We start from the raw sequence: 16011 nt of genomic DNA, 5'->3' as shown, positions 1-16011 counted from the left end.
TCTTTGTTAACAGCCAATCGAGCAACGACAGCAACGTCGGGCAGTCCGAGTCGAGGTGCATTAGAGGAGACCACACTCCAGCTTCAGCTTCAGCTACAGCTACAGCTCGCAGCGCCATGGCCCAGCGACGTGCGATAAGATAAGGGAACTAGAGTGAAAGAGAGCTGGAAATGGGACTGGAACTCAGACTGGAACTGGAGGAAAAGTACTACCTGGCCATGGGCATGTAAATCGCAGTACGTGGCAGAAGGCAGAGCCCGAAACGAGGCCCGAGTCCAGACTTTGGTCTGCACATTTTTATCTATTAATTTATGCTGGCGGTTTTTCGGTTCCTTCTTCGTTTGGGAATCGCATCGCCTGGAGTGGAGATCGCACTTGTGCGCCCGTATGGCTGCTGGCCATATTCCTTGGAATCTCTCAATCGCAATCTGTATCTGGATCCGCATGCACAGCAGTGGGCCCTGCCACAGGGACAAGCATTTGATAGGACGCTAATTAAGTTAAATGTTCGCTCTGTGTGGGCCATTCCTGAAAATTGGCACAGATTCCCCCCAACTTGACTGGATTCCTATGACTTATACATGTATGTTTGTATGTGTGCATGTACGTGTAACACCTCTTATCTGACAAGGGAACACTTTCCCTTCCTTTGGTCATGTTTGTTTGTTTTGCTGCAACATACAGCTGCCACTTACCGTAAGTAGTGCGGGTGCCACTTGAGAATTTTTTTGTACAATTTTCAAGGAATGAGAACTAGCAGCAAAAAAAGGTTAATACATAATGGTAACATTTATATTGAGATGCTCATCTGCTCAACAGTTAAGCGGACAGTTTAAAATAATACATAATTCTTTCTCGTGCTGCTTCGGCTCTGATTCGGGTCTGCGTCGCGAGAGAGAAATATGATTAAATAAGAGCGCAGTGAAACGGCTCGGAAATGGAACACGTTTAAGAGAGCTGCAACGAAGAGAGCGCGCTTTAAGTGCTCTTTTGATGTGATAGCGTTTGCTCTTGCTCTTGTGTTCCTGAGTGGTTGGTTTGTCGCAACACAGATTTTTGTCAAGACGCGCCATTTCCGATTCCGCCAATTTGGCTTGTGCCCTATGGGTTTGTCTTCAGTTCAGAAGATCATGCACCTGATTTAAATATTTTTTAAACGATTCCTTCCCAGTACCTACATATGTAGTAAGTATATTTTCAAACTTTCTGACACACACTTCAATGGTTGTGATCGCGTTTGTTATTTAGGAAACATCCGACGAAACCCGATTTGATTTGTAGCATTTGTACAGTTATTTATTATTTAAAAATACACATCGGTGATATTGTTTCTGCTTTTAAACAATTCTAAACATTAAAAACATAGCAATAACATTAAAATGGTGAAAGGATGAAGTACAAATAATACAGAAAAATGTATTAACTGCAGCAGGTTACAACAAGCCAAATTTCATCAGAACTTCTCCACTTCACTCAACGCATAATTTATTTTCTGTTTTTGCATGGACTCTCGGAATCCTTTGGCAGTGTCAAAACAACAAAAAAAACATTCATTAATGCAAATTGGTACCTGGGCCGTTCAATCTTTGACATTTGATCGAGTCAAAAGGTTCGTGCCCCTTCGGGCGCACGCACGTGTTCGGCGACTACCTGATATGCACAAATACTTTTTTGTGCGCGTACGGGGCAGGTCAACTAATGACCCAGATGCACCTGATAATGAGGCAAGTAGCCCTTGTAGTTAATCCCCCCTTTTCCAGGGATATTCCAGATTTTCTCTATCCACAGCAAAACAACTGTTAATCGACGCCGCATCATTCGCTCCTCTCCAACTAATTGCGCATTGAGTTTAGAAAAAGAGAGTCGAGTCTCTCCAGCAGCTTCTCTCTCACCAATACCAGCATAGAGTACGTGTGTTCCGTGTGCCGGTAAACACCAGTGCAATTATAACGGTGTTTATATTTAGCTGTTGTGAATCGTTGTTGTTGCGACGGCGTCGGTGGCGATTGGTGCAAGTGTCCACGCTTGCTCGCGTTTGCTTCGTACATAAGCAAGCCGAAACAGGTTTGCCACACAACGCTACGATTGGCCGAACGGACACACACACACACGCAACACACATTGCCCATGCATGTGCACGACTACCTGCACGAAAACGCACGCCGCAGAGAGCGGCCTCTCTTTCGCTGCCTGCGCTGCTGGCTTCGACTCCTGCTCGCGTATATAAGGCCCGCACAGCAGCAGACTCGCTCTGACTCCGCTGACACCCGCCTCGCTGCAAGCATCCAAAGCAAAGCAGAAAGCAAAAGCAAAACCCAAAAAAGCAACAAATAAATAACGGCGACCGCGCTTCTTTACTGAGAATATAACCGTTCGTTCTGTGTTTTAGTGTGCGCGAGCAATGTGGTTGAAATAACAGAGAAACAGTTTTGAGAACTTTTAATTTGAAAACAACAATCGAGAAGACAATCGACAAATAAAGCAACAAAATGCACACCGTGGAAGACATGTTGGTGGAAAAAAACTACAGCAAGTGTCCTTTGAAGAAGCGGCCCGTGAACTACCAGTTCGAGGCGTCCGCGCAGACCCCCGTCAATGAGCCCCAGGATCTGTGCCTGAAGAAGGAGGAGGTGGAGGTGGAGGTGACAGCCTCAGCCTCGGAGGAGGTGATCAACGTCAGCGACAGCTGCGAGGATGAGGGCGTGGACGTGGACCACACCGACGACGAGCACATGGACTTGGAGGAGGAGGACGACGTGACCGTGGACTGTGTGGACGTAGACACTGATCCCAACCAGACACAGGCCGCCGCCCTGGCCGCAGCCGCCGCCGTGGCCGCTGCATCTGCCGCTGCTGCTGCAGCCGTGGTCGTGCCCACCCCCACGTATCCCAAGTATGGCCTACAGCCATGGAACTTCCACATGTCCCCGTACACGGCAGAGTTTTACCGCACCATCAACCAGCCGCACCTGGCCGCAGTTGCCGCCACCGCCGCCCAGCAGCAGATCTCCCCGCTGCGAGGCGACCTCCTGGCGCCCAGCTCCCCCTCGGACTCCTTGGGCTCGATGTCGCCACCGCCGCACCACTACCTGCACGGCCGAGCCAGCTCGGTGTCGCCGCCGATGCGTTCCGAGATCATCCACAGACCCATCGGAGTGCGCCAGCAGCACCGGTTCCTGCCATATCCGCCGATGCCTGCCGCCGCCTATCACCAGCAGTCGCCCTACCCCGCCCTGGGCTACCACCACCACGCCCCCATCTCGCCGGCCTACTCGGAGAGCTCCTACTACTCCATGCGCTCCATGACGCCCGAGTCCAGCTGCTCCTCGGTGCCCGAGGACCTCTCCCTCAAGCACAAGCCGATCGGCCAGGAGACCGCCAGCAGCAGCAAGGCGGGACCAGGCCCCTCCACCAGTGGATCCACCAGCAGCTCCGCCTCGTCCAGCCCCGTCAAGAAGGACAAGTCGCCGCCACGCTATCAGTGCCCCGACTGCCAGAAGTCCTACTCAACCTTCTCCGGGCTGACGAAGCACCAGCAGTTCCACTGCCCCGCGGCTGAGGGCAACCAGGTGAAGAAGTCCTTCAGCTGCAAGGACTGCGACAAGACGTACGTCTCGCTGGGCGCCCTCAAGATGCACATCCGCACACACACGCTGCCCTGCAAGTGCAACATGTGCGGCAAGGCCTTCTCGCGCCCCTGGCTGCTGCAGGGCCACATCCGCACCCACACCGGGGAGAAGCCCTTCAGCTGCCAGCACTGCCACCGCGCCTTCGCCGACCGCTCCAACCTGCGGGCCCACCTACAGACGCACTCGGACATCAAGAAGTACTCCTGCAGCAGCTGCTCCAAGACCTTCTCGCGCATGTCCCTGCTGACGAAGCACTCCGAGGGCGGATGTCCGGGCGGCAGCAGTCCCAGCTCCAACTCCGGCTCCAGCACCGAACTGTCGTACGCCGGCTACGCCGAGCCCTAGGATCAGCCAGAGGAGATCCACACATTGTATTCAAGCCATGTTCCACCAAAAATTAGTTCCTAGCTCGTTTAAGAGACCGGCAGCTCCAAGTTCCCAAATGAAAACCCGAACTCTTACCTAACCCCCCGACACTCCCAGTGCACAGTGCCACAAAAAAAACTACGTACACACGCAAATTCAATACTTTTTATTTGATTATTTTTTATTTTCTAGTCAGCATTTTCTTTGCAAGAGAAAATTAAAACGGAAGTTTATTTGATTTTTCATTTATTTCATTACTATTTCACGAACAAACTCCTAAGCCGAACTTTGTAAAGTATTCTTCAGATATCCTGTATACATTAATGTACCATATAAGGTGTATTACGCCACAGCGTCTAACTGTAGATCCTAAGCTGAAGACCAGACAATCTTAAGTAACTTTAGGTGTATGATATCCCAGTTGAACGAAGACACATCAGTTTCTATCCCTATAGTACGAGTATTTTTAGCCTAGCTCTAGATCGTAAACTATTTTTGATATGACCACAACTTTTACTTATACATTGAAAATGTTCTACATTACGCAGTAGGATAAGCGAGGATAAGCTAATGGAATATTTTGATACGGAAATGTTTTATATTTTTAAGTAATTTATTACATCCGAGGAAATATGAAAGAATGAAATACATTTTATTTACATATACAAGAAAACAACAACAACTATTATTGGGTGGAAGGGGGCACTTCTGTTTTTCTCTTTGCCTTTTCAGCAGAAAGATCTAGAACTGCGCTTGAGAGACTTTATAAGAAAGCGATGGAATATCAATTACTGATTTTTAGGAAGAACAAAACAATTTAATTATTTTTGTACGATGTTAACTTTGAAGTCAAAAGTGTAACCAAATAATATTATTTACGTGTTTAATTACTCTTAGCAGAATCCCACTATAAAAACCTCTTCTTGCATGTTTAAAATCCAATTGGATATTCGCGTTGTGAGACTTATTCAAACTAGCAATTTGTGGCCAACTCTCCCAATTTCATCCAAATCTGAAATAGTCGTGAACGGCTGGAAGGCATAGCACTTGGGGTGGGGGGAGCTCTTCCCTTTTTTGGGTCATGCTCTTTTTTTTCGGGGCGAATAAACAAATCGAAGCGAGTCGATCGATCGAGAAATGCGGCTCGCCGGAGAGTCAACCAGCCAATCGCGACATTTTATGGCCTGCCCAGAAAAACAAACATACTCGAAAAAAGCTTTTTATATGCTTTGCCGATCATAAATTATATTTAAATTTCCGCACACGTACAATGTGATCGGGTGGGGCAGGGGTCCGGTAGGGGGAGGGGGACTACAAAATGGCAGTCACTAAATCAAAACCCAAACTTCAAGCCTGAGTAGATCCGCGCCTCGCCAAAGTCTTATTAGACATGAGGCAGCTTTTAATGAAGGAGAGAGAAGAAATAGAGTCTCGTCTCCCCACCGACTAGGCAAGATCCCAAGTGTGATCAATGCATCCAAGCGGAAAGGAGGAGGAGGAGGCGGAGGAGACGCCATCATCGAAAGGTAACGTTTGGGTGACAGAGCATATGAAATTATGGGTGCGTCCTCCCCAGCCGAAGTCGAACTCGTAGCCGAACGTAACGAAACTCATTATCGAGATCAATCGATCGCCAAGCGGGGTCTGGAGGCCCAGAGTCCCAGAGTCCCAGCCAGCGATCGCACATGTGTGTGGGGATCCGGCAGAGCAGCGATCAGCGATCGACGACCACGACAATTGTTGCCAAATTAGATCATCAGGCAGCCCAGCTACGGAGCGGCAGCAACAAGTTTCAGTCAAGTTTCACGTGTGCAGAGATCCGATCCCAGTACGAGCACAAGCCCCGAACCAGCGAAAATTAATATGCACGCATTTCGTGGCTCGACTGCCTCCATGGCAGTCTCCTCCTCCGGTCTCGGGTTACCAGCACAGGCTGCCAGATCTCCAGACTCCAGTTCACAAAACCCGAGACACGGCTGCTTGATCGCAGCTCCCAAAACGAACGATCAACGTTCGTGCCTGCTTTCTTGCTAAACAATTTGCAAACGATTTCTAATAAGCGTCTTAAATTGTAACAAAATAGACTCGCATTTAGGGCCTTTTGTGTGCCTTCGCCTTTGCCTTTGCCTTAGCCTGACTGGGGCTCCAGCTTCAGACTCTAGCTTCAGCGCGATAACAAAGATCGAGGGAATAAAAAATAGGAAAAAGAAGAAAAATAAAAAATAGCCAAAAACATGGACAACGGCAAAACGGGAGGGTAACTGCCTGGCTTGACCCTCTTGGGTTTTTATTTCGGATTATTTTATTTTATTTGTGCCAAATTTCGCGCTTGATCGGTACATTTTTTCAACCATTTTATTGTGAGGAGTGAGTCCATCTGGGGTTACATTGCCGCGATGAAGATCGCTTGGGTAAGGCCACAGAGACAGGCTTCCCAACTAAGGCAATTCTTTTAAAACTTTGATAAATTGTACTCTTAATAAGGGATGGTATTTGGGTATTATATAAACATCCTCGATCCTGGATCGTCTCGAACTTCCTCCAATAGCTAAGGTACCTAAATTTCTATCTGCACACCCAGCTCTCTGCTTCAACTTCCATTTCAATTCGTTAACAATAAACAAATATCACTTTCATGACGTTTTTCGCAACTGCAGCTGTCTGTCTGGTCTTCCACCTCTGGGTTTCCTAGGTTCATTCCCCTGCCCCTCGCTTTGCCCACTGCCACTGATAAAACCTTACGATTTTGGCCAGAAATGCTGCACCATAATAAAGCAGCTAAAAGTCAAACGACAACGCAAAATGGTAAACAGATCGAAGCTTTATGAATATGCAAAGATAAAAGGCAGTTGGCAGTCCCCTCTCTCACACCCTCCACCACCGTCACCCTTTTGTCAAAGAAAAAAAGTATTTTTTTGAATTTCAAATTTTTTAACGAGCCAAAATGAAAAACTTTCCAAACAAAAGGCAAATGGCACACACACAGAAGGCTCCCCGAAAAACCGATTGATCCAGAGCAGAAGCAAACTCAAAGGGGTGACCGGGGGGCCCGACGGGAGCCACACAGTAAGCTGCGGGTGTGCACCGGGGCTAGTGGGTGCCGGGAGGTGCTGGGGGAGGCCGAGCGACAAAAAGCGCAAACTGAAATGAAATTTAGCGTAAAAATGGAGATCTTTTGTCCGCGATAAACGTGAGCATTTTGTTTGTCACGACGAAGTGTGCTTTTTTGCGCGACCGTCTGACGCGTACTTGTATTGGGATTCGGATTTGGATTCGGAATAGGAGTTCCATTCGAAGTCAGGTATTGGTATTCCTAAAGCAATGGAATTAAAAGTACATAACTGGACTACACAAATGTATACAAACATACATACATATGTACTTAACTGAGAAGTAATTATAAATTGTAAAATTGATAAAACAGATAAAACTAAGCAACGTTTTCGGATTTTATATGTACCATGTTCCATAAACTAGTGTAATTTCACAATTGTTCCAGCTAAAAATCTAGAGAAATACTGTCATAATGAAAATCTCATTGTTCCAGAGATAACGCAGAAGGCACGAAATGCAAAAATTCAACAACCGTACTTGATCTTTTTTTCTCTCTCTCGTTGTCCGTCTCTCTTTTCTTTCGGTGTCCGGCATTTCTTTGACTATTTCAGCTAATTTGTGAGAGTGAACAACTGCAATCAGCCACAGTAACTACTACAATACACTTTATGACGATGTTAAGGCTATACGTTTGTTGATAAGCTCATCATTGAGTTTTGTTACTAGCCAGTTAAGGTTAAATTGAATACAAATCGCAACAAATCCAGTCAATCAAAATTTGAAGAATTTCGTGCGACATCAGCCATGTTACTGCTCGTTGAACGGCGAGGGTATACAGCTTTCGGCGCACGGGTTTTAGCTTTTGCACATTGCTTGTTGCTTCTGCTCGACGCCAACTCTCGTTTACCAAGAGCGACAGAGTGAGAGAGAAACTACAACGATTGAGTGTGCGTCTGTGTTTGAATGTGTATTAGTGAGTGCGTGAGTGGAAAGGCAACGATATCATCTTCAGGCATAGAGAGCGAGAGAGAGAGAGAGACAGAGAGCGAGGCAACCTGCTGCCGCCCGCTACTCCAAAGACTAGCCACCGACTAAGGTTCAAAGTTGTTGTTGCTGCTGTTTGGCCAATTAGTTAGTGGCTCGGCCGCTGCGTAGCGAACTCCATGCGATGGAGGGGGGGCCGAAAGGTGCTGTACTGCACCAACTCGTAGACAAAGCTCAGCAACAATTGTGGCAGCAGGCATAACAGCAGTTAACGCGCTTTATTGTCTGTTTGCAAGCGGCCACCAGCCATCTCTTCTTTCTCTCTTTCTCCTTCCTATCTATTTGTGTGTGTCTGTGTGTGCGTGAGTTGTTTCATGGGTACAGTGGGCACAGTGGGCACGAGCACCACCAGCCATCATGGCGTTGATCATTAGCGTAGATGGTGTTATTATTTGCACGTTTTGTGTGAAATGCACTTTGTCCGCTTCCATTGCGGGTCCGGGTGCAATTCGGCCCAGGCTGAGTGCGTTTACTCGATCGACATGAAAAGATTGGGCCCGGGGTTACGCTACTAGTGGGCTTTGTTCCTGGCTTAGAATAAATGAATCTTCGTTAAATTTTTGCAGCTGGCAATTAAAATGAAACTGAGGCACACGGCAATTGTTGTAACTTTCCAAGAGATATGGAAGAATGCATACAAACATTTGTATATACATTTTTACATTTGTATCTATTTCCCGTGTGTAGACCCTTATTAAGTATTTCACGTTTGACCCAAATTTAATATGTTTCTTCATACTTGTAGTTGCGCTTGACATCCCTTACAGAGCTCTCATCCAAGGATACTAAAAATATCCATCTACTTTCTGTATCTGTGTTTCGATCCCCATTTTAGTCCTGTGGGAAGCTCCATCTTCGAGTCTCCGATCCATTTCCGTTTGCCCAAAATCCCCACCTGGTGGCCCACACCTTCTTCTGGCAATTGACCCTCGCTGTCAGTGTCTCATCAAGAAAAAAATAACTCCCTGCTCCCACACTTACACACAAAAATGTACATGCATTCATCCCCAGTCCTCCACAAGGTGCACTGAACCCATAATATCCACACAGAAATGGTATTCACATGTTCAAGATCCCATTGCTCTACTTCCTCGCCGCGCAGGCAGATCGGATCAAATTACCAAAAAATACAAAAAGAGAATAGAAAACGAAGAAGAATCAGAATCCAAGCAGGAAAAAGAACCTGTTCCTTCTGCTCTCCCCCATCCTCGGTGGCTCTGGACGTGCGCATGCATAAAGATGAGAGGATTCGGGATCGAGATTACATATTATGGGGATCTGAATGGTGGGAATGGAATGAATGCTGACAAGCGGGCATCATCGGCAGAATCGAGAGCGCTCGTCTCCTGGGGTTATGGGAAATTCGGGGCTCGAATCGGATGTGGAAACCGTTCGGCGGGGACAGCAGGATATGAAATCTCTGTCCTGTCATGTTTGCTTATAATTTATGTTAATTTTCATTTTCATTTCCATTTCAACAAATATAACAGGACATTTTGTGTTGATTAATAGAACACACCTGGACCTGGGCCAGCGCAGGGGGAGAGTATTTTGTGTGTGAATTTCGCTTGTGGAGAGAACTCCCATATATCAGATATCCCTCTTGACACATTCTGATCGTTTTTGTGGCGGCCACTTAAAATATTTTCCAACAATCATCTCGGCACATGTCCAAATTGATGCCCTGGGGCATTGCCGGGCTTCCAGAGCTACCAAAAATGGTCTCATTTTGCGTATGTTAAATTCAAATTGTTATGATCCGTAAATGTCAAAGAGATGGAGGGAATGGGCCAAAGTACTCGTACAATTGCGGACTATTTTCGTATGTATATCTCTTATGTCTTTTGCAATTCAAATGCTTTCCTATGATTCATGATTCCACAGACGAAAGCCAAGCCAAGCCACTCACACACACACTTGTTGTCGCTGGCAGTACATTTGTGGTCTTCAAGGTCCATTGGTCTAAGTGCCCACAAAAACCACAAGACCAAGACTGCTTCCTCCACCCACCAGCACCAGCACCATCGCTCTGCAACCAAATCCACATCCACATCCCAGCTCCAGTCCCAGTCCCAGTTGAGGCCTCGCCGTCTTCCAATCGTTGTAGATCAGCCCTGGGCTAGAGGCAACCCGGGTTTCTCTTTGGCGGCGGCTCGTTGAACTTTCTTCGAATCGAAATCAAATGAAATGAAATGCTCCTTAAGCTTAATTGTCTCAGCTTTTTGTCTTCTCCTCAATTTTTTACTCATTTACCATCGGAGGCCGGGGTTGCGCTGCTTTTGCCCCACAGTTATTCAAATGCTATGAAAATATGTTTGGTATGTTCGGGCCACAGTGGGGTGGAAGTAATGGGGAAATAGTTGGGCATGTTCAATGAAAATATCTATTAAAAAAATGTGTTTATTTGCATATACTTTGCATATTTTCAAGATCTTTTCCAAGATTTTGTCAAATTTTTCAACATTTGCGGAAACATTGGCGAACTTCGTTAGTCATAAGCCCACTGTTGCCTCCACAAATATAGCTTCCATATTTACATTGACTGACTTTATTTGAGTCCAGAACAATAAACATAAAGCGGGGGAAGAGATTTCAAACAATTCATACTCGTACATACAATCGTACATACTATGTATGTATGTACATACTCTGTACATACTGTGTGTATATTCTCGTATTTCCTCAAAGCTCTGGCTCTCGAAATTTGTTTTCGATTGTTTATGCATTTCGTAGCTCTCCCCCCTCCATGAGGCAGAGAAAGAACAAACTGTGAAGCCGTAGCCAAAGCCAAAGCCACAGCCACAGCCAAAAGCCTTCCACTCCATCAGCATGAAAAGTGAGCTCGAGCCAAATTCAAGATATTCCGCTGAGTGGGGCACAGTGGCACATCCACAACGAAAACAGAAACTGATTTCGAATGATGCAGCAGCAGCAGCTGATGGGAGATGGCTTTGGCTTTGGCTTCGGCTTCGGCTCCGGAGTGGAGTGGAGAGCAGCACCCCCGCTAGGCCGACAGCTGCTGCGGGTTTCGAAAGCTGGAGGAGTGCAGCTCCGCTCGGCAGAGGCCGCTTGGGAGGCAGCGGCCATAATTTCCATGCCAGTTGTCATAATCAAAAGCGTTATCTGGTAGCTAACAGCCGCATAAATTTCAAGTGGTTTGGGGCCTCTTCTCCGCCACCAAGTGGACCGGCTCCAAGTGGATTTGCGGTTACCTTTGGCCATATCAACACGTACGAGTTTGAAGGTAATTACAAATGTGGCCCGCACTGTTGCAGTGATCGTTGATCGGTGTTGGTATTGGTCTTGGTATTGGTATTGCCATTGGCTTCCCCACAATAGTGATAATAAAGAAATTATAACAATAACAAACTAATAGTGAAATGGGAAGGGGCGGTGGAAAGGGAGACTTTCGCCTATCCGATTACCTGGAGTTGCGCGGTGGCTTCGCTAATGGGGTTTTGATATCGGATTACCTGGGAGGAAGCCTAGGCCATTGCATGGCCCTTTTATCAGCGTACATTTATGGAGAGTTACCCGTTTGTGGAGATCCTGATCGGAGCTGCCAATCTGCAAAGAAATAAAATCAAATATTGCTCTTGATTGCAGTTGAATGCATCATGAAATTAATCATTGAAAAGATTGTCCAATTGGGATGTAGTTTTCTTAGTTTTCTTTACGGTAGAAACTACTTCTTTGGCCACCGATTTCACTGCTCGTTCGCTGCGTTCGAAGTAAAACCGAGGCGAGGGCACGCGTGATTCGGTTTTCACTCTTTTGAGCGTTTAAGGAAATGGAAATGTCTGCAAAATGTCCATTTTGGTATTTATTCGCAGCGCTATTTCCTTAAAAGATTTGCCAAACGGCAAACGGCAAACGGAGAATTGTAAGTGAAAAGTGCAAAGGTCGGACAGGCGCAAAGAAATACAAATAAAAGAAGCGAGAAGGAAATGACGAAAACAAATAATCTCAAGCAATGGGTAAAAGTAGATACCGAGCGAAGAAAGAAAAAGAATTGGCCAACGATTTTTTATGCAAATCATAAATCCAGCATCCACCATGATGGAGACACCAGAAAGTGGGACCTTTCCAGCTCAAGCAATGGAAATGCTGCGGACATGAACCACAAATTGATTGGGATGGAATGACGGAGCATTTGACTGATTGACTGACTGGCGGGATGACTGACTGGCGTACAGATCGGGCCTGAATTTTGCACACTTTCCCGAGTCGAGAAGTCCAGAAATAATTAACAATGCGTAGAGATCTAATGCCAACACGGTTTAATTTCATTTTGCACAATAGAAAGCCACGGGTGGCGGTTGCCTATTGCCTATTGCCGATTGCCGATTGCCTCTTGCTGATGATCTCCTCTTCGCAGAGCCAGAGCAACTCTCTTTGTACTTGAGACCTGTTTTCACGGGTGACCTGGCCCAGAGCCAGCAAGTGGGCTTCAATAGAAATTAGCAAATGTGTCGCATCATTAGCTACAAACTCGACTCGAAGTTGTGTCTCTGATGAAGACCCTCAAGTGTATCTTGAAACTATCCCTCTTTCACCCAACGACTTCGAGTGCGAGTTGCGGTTTGTGGCGCCGGATTAGCTCGAGGAGGATGCGGGTTCGATTTGGCGTTTGGCGTTTGGCGTTTGAAAATTTCACCTGAGATCTGCTGTTATGTAACTCTTTTCGGCTTTTGGGTTGGGTAGGTGTTGGCCTGATGATGGCTCCGTGATTTATTGAGTTATGACAGTGGCTTCAAAAGCTTGCATTTTCGGGGCTAAGTGTGTTTGCTTTGCGGATGAAAGTGGGCGAACGATGCTGTCGAAAGTGGCCTCTCAACGCGGCTCACTTAGATTTCAATTACGGTCGCCATGCCAATGTCCATGGACTCCGCTCCACGTGCTGGAGTAGTCCACCCACCCAAATGCACACCCATCCAGGCGCAGTTCCTTTCCGATCGGTTAGCCCATAAATCTGGGTCTTTCTCTGTGAGCTATTTGATCAAATACATTTTCACACTTGCCACATATATCAAGGTACGAAATTTGCACTACAAATGATTTCAACACCGAGTGGCCGCCGCAGGAAGAACGCCGCACAATGGTGAGTTATGGCAAACACCAAGCGAAATGTTCTACAAATTTCTAAGACCCCCAGAAGGAATCAGAACAGCGACTGGCCAACTGGCAGACTGGCACGGAAATCTTCAAAAACTTGAAGCATAAATCTCTTGACGCCTTTCTTTCGGCTAGGGGGCGGCACAGGGTGGGCAGTTTGGCAGTAAAAACAAAATGCTGCATAATTTTGTGGCAGCCCAGGCCAGGCCAAGCCAGTCCGGTCCAGCCTTTCCTCTCAAATGGATTACAATAATAATTTTTCATATGCAGATTTGTGCTGCTACAGAAGAGTACTAGGAACAAGTTGCCAGCCAGAGCCATGAATAATATTTCATCAACAGCAGCGGCAGAGACTGAGGCAGTGGCAGAGGCAGAGGCAGATCCTGTCTAGGCCTACGCCTGGGCCAAAAGGGTAGTGCAGTCGAGTGGGCAACGTTTTGCTCGCTGCACTTGAAGGCAACTCAGCGACGCCAATGCCAATGCCAATACCAAAACCAATACAAATACAAATGCAACAAATTTGCATTCCCCAGCAGCAGCAGACGCGGCAGCCGCCTCCATCCGCATCGCATCTGCTCCTCCCACTCTGCCGTATCATTGGGCGAACGTTATCAACGTTCGGAGCCGAAAGAATTATTATGCTCTTCGCTAAATATAATAAAAACAAACCTCAGACAGTCAGCCGGGCCTCCAATTGATGGACTTTAAGTCAGAGTCAAGTTGAAGTTCAAGTTCTGGCCCAAGTCCAAGTCCAAGACGAAGACGAGGCCGCATCCGCAGTCGTTCTTCTTGTGCATAATGCAAGTCAAGTCAAGATCAACGGCAAGCCTCATCATCATATTGCCAATAACGCAATGCAATAGATTTATTGAATTATTGCTGCGGCCATGGCAGGTACATGGACTGCAGACTGCACTCCACTCCAGTCCACTCCACTTGGATGTACGTATGGAAAAACGCTTTTCGAGTGGGTGATAAATTCAAACAGCCGGGGCCTTCGAATCATTATTCCAGGCGGCCATAAAAGAAAGCTTCGAAGTGCTTGACGGCCGAGGCAATTGGGCAGGCAAGAGCGAGGGAAATTGGAGGGAAAAACTCAGCCTCTGCCTCAGCCTCAGCCTCAGCCTCAGCCTCAGTTCCAATCTCCTTGATAAGTCCAACTAAAGTTGCCAGAAAAATGGGAGGTTTTCGGCTCAATCATAATCATAAGCAAATAATCAAGCCATAAATTTGGCCATTCAGCCTGCCGCAATTTGATTTCCTTTTGACATATTTTGAAAGTAAAACTCCGCCAATTGCCCTGAGACTCTGTCCGGAATGATAAACGGCCGCTGTTCTACATTCTAGCATTTAAATTTGTGACTGAATGGAAGTAAATTTCGAATATAATCTACGCAGAAGTTCAACTGAATTCTGTGATTTATTTTAATTTGTTTGGGACTGCGAACAGGTTGCTCGTTTGTGGATATTGAAATTGAAAGATCACCCACCCCACAGCCCCACAGCCCCACAGTCGGACCGGCAGTCCCACTGTAAATTACGCCCGACAGTAGCCCGGGCGATCTTCAACTTCATTAGAGAGATTTCGATATTGTTTGAATGCCACCGCAAAGAGCGGCATAATTGGACAACCGAAGTGGGCACCGACCGGCCTGCCACTTCACTTTCCCACTATGACACGGCAATAATAATACTCGGTGTATTGGATGGGGATACTCGTACTCGTAAATGTGCGCTGTACTCTGTACTCCAGAGCAGAGCAGAGCAGAGCAGAGCAGACGACTCACTGTTGGCCGACTTACGGTAGCATTTTAATCAGCAGCCTCAGAAATCTGAATGTGGAGCTGTGAGTCACTTCGAGTGTGTGCTCCAGTTGCCTGATCCACATTCTGCAATTAGCTGCAGCTTTGTTATCACTCAATTTGCATTGTGTACGGCTACACTTTCAATGTGCTAATTTCTTTGGTTTCTTTGTGCGTGTTTCAACGAAAGAATTGGGTTCGAAGCGAAGAGATTCGTGGTGCCATTCCCTTTGCATTTGTTACAATTATTTGAAATGGAAGCTTGTCATTATTACTCTCCATTTTACTTGATGAAAACTCCATAGCAGCAAATGGCAGTACGGGAAGTAGAAATATTTATTAATAAATATTTAAAATACATTTTCCAAGTTGTCATTTTGCTCTCTGGTCAACCTGCTTGCAGCAGACCAGCGGCTGAATTTTAATGCAGAATATTCTCTCTTCCACCAATTCACTCTCGAATAATTACAGCTTTAAAAGTATTCTGATGTATCGATCCTCAAATAATGCTCAACAAATCCTAAGCCCTTCCAGCAATCTGTAATTACAGTGCCTCTCCTTCCGTCTCCATTATCTTTTCAATTAGTTTTAAGTCCAGCGCTGCCAAGTGTAGGTTTTGTGTGCAACAAATTGACAGCTACAAATGGGGCTTCAGGGCTGCAGTTCGCGACCCAGGTTCGTGGCCCGTTTATGATATTTTAATAAGATCGGACATAATGCCATTTGTGTGTTATTGGCAGTTTAGGCAGCAGCAAGTAGTACAGTTACTGCCACGACTAGACTATATATAATAATAGTAGTTGTTGCTGCTGTTGTTGTGGCTGCTAGTGCCTGCTGCTGCAATCGAGTGAGATATTTAGATTAACAGGTTGTTTTCATTACAATTCGTGCTTTTTAACAAGCAAAACGTGCACTTTCTCCGCACGCAGAGCCAATAATTTCTGAACCTCTAGCCGGGGCCTGCTCTACTCTCCGATACTCAGACACAGCGACTCCTTTGG

The 16011-nt window shown here is 46.4% G+C and overlaps 1 protein-coding gene across 1 annotated transcript; it reads left to right on the top strand.

Annotated features, from left to right (window-relative positions):
* Positions 1-1933: 1933 nt before the first annotated feature.
* Positions 1934-4177, top strand: LOC117901769 (protein escargot). Its single transcript, XM_034812666.1, has one exon. The coding sequence runs from the start codon at positions 2490-2492 to the stop codon at positions 3972-3974; it is 1485 nt and encodes a 494-aa protein (XP_034668557.1). The 5' UTR covers positions 1934-2489; the 3' UTR covers positions 3975-4177.
* The last annotated feature ends 11834 nt before the right edge of the window (positions 4178-16011 follow it).

This window comes from Drosophila subobscura, chromosome U (genome assembly GCF_008121235.1).
Source record: "Drosophila subobscura isolate 14011-0131.10 chromosome U, UCBerk_Dsub_1.0, whole genome shotgun sequence".
NCBI lineage: Eukaryota > Metazoa > Arthropoda > Insecta > Diptera > Drosophilidae > Drosophila > Drosophila subobscura.
Note: the sequence above shows the minus strand (reverse complement) of the source record. Positions and strands in the feature narration are given on the sequence as shown.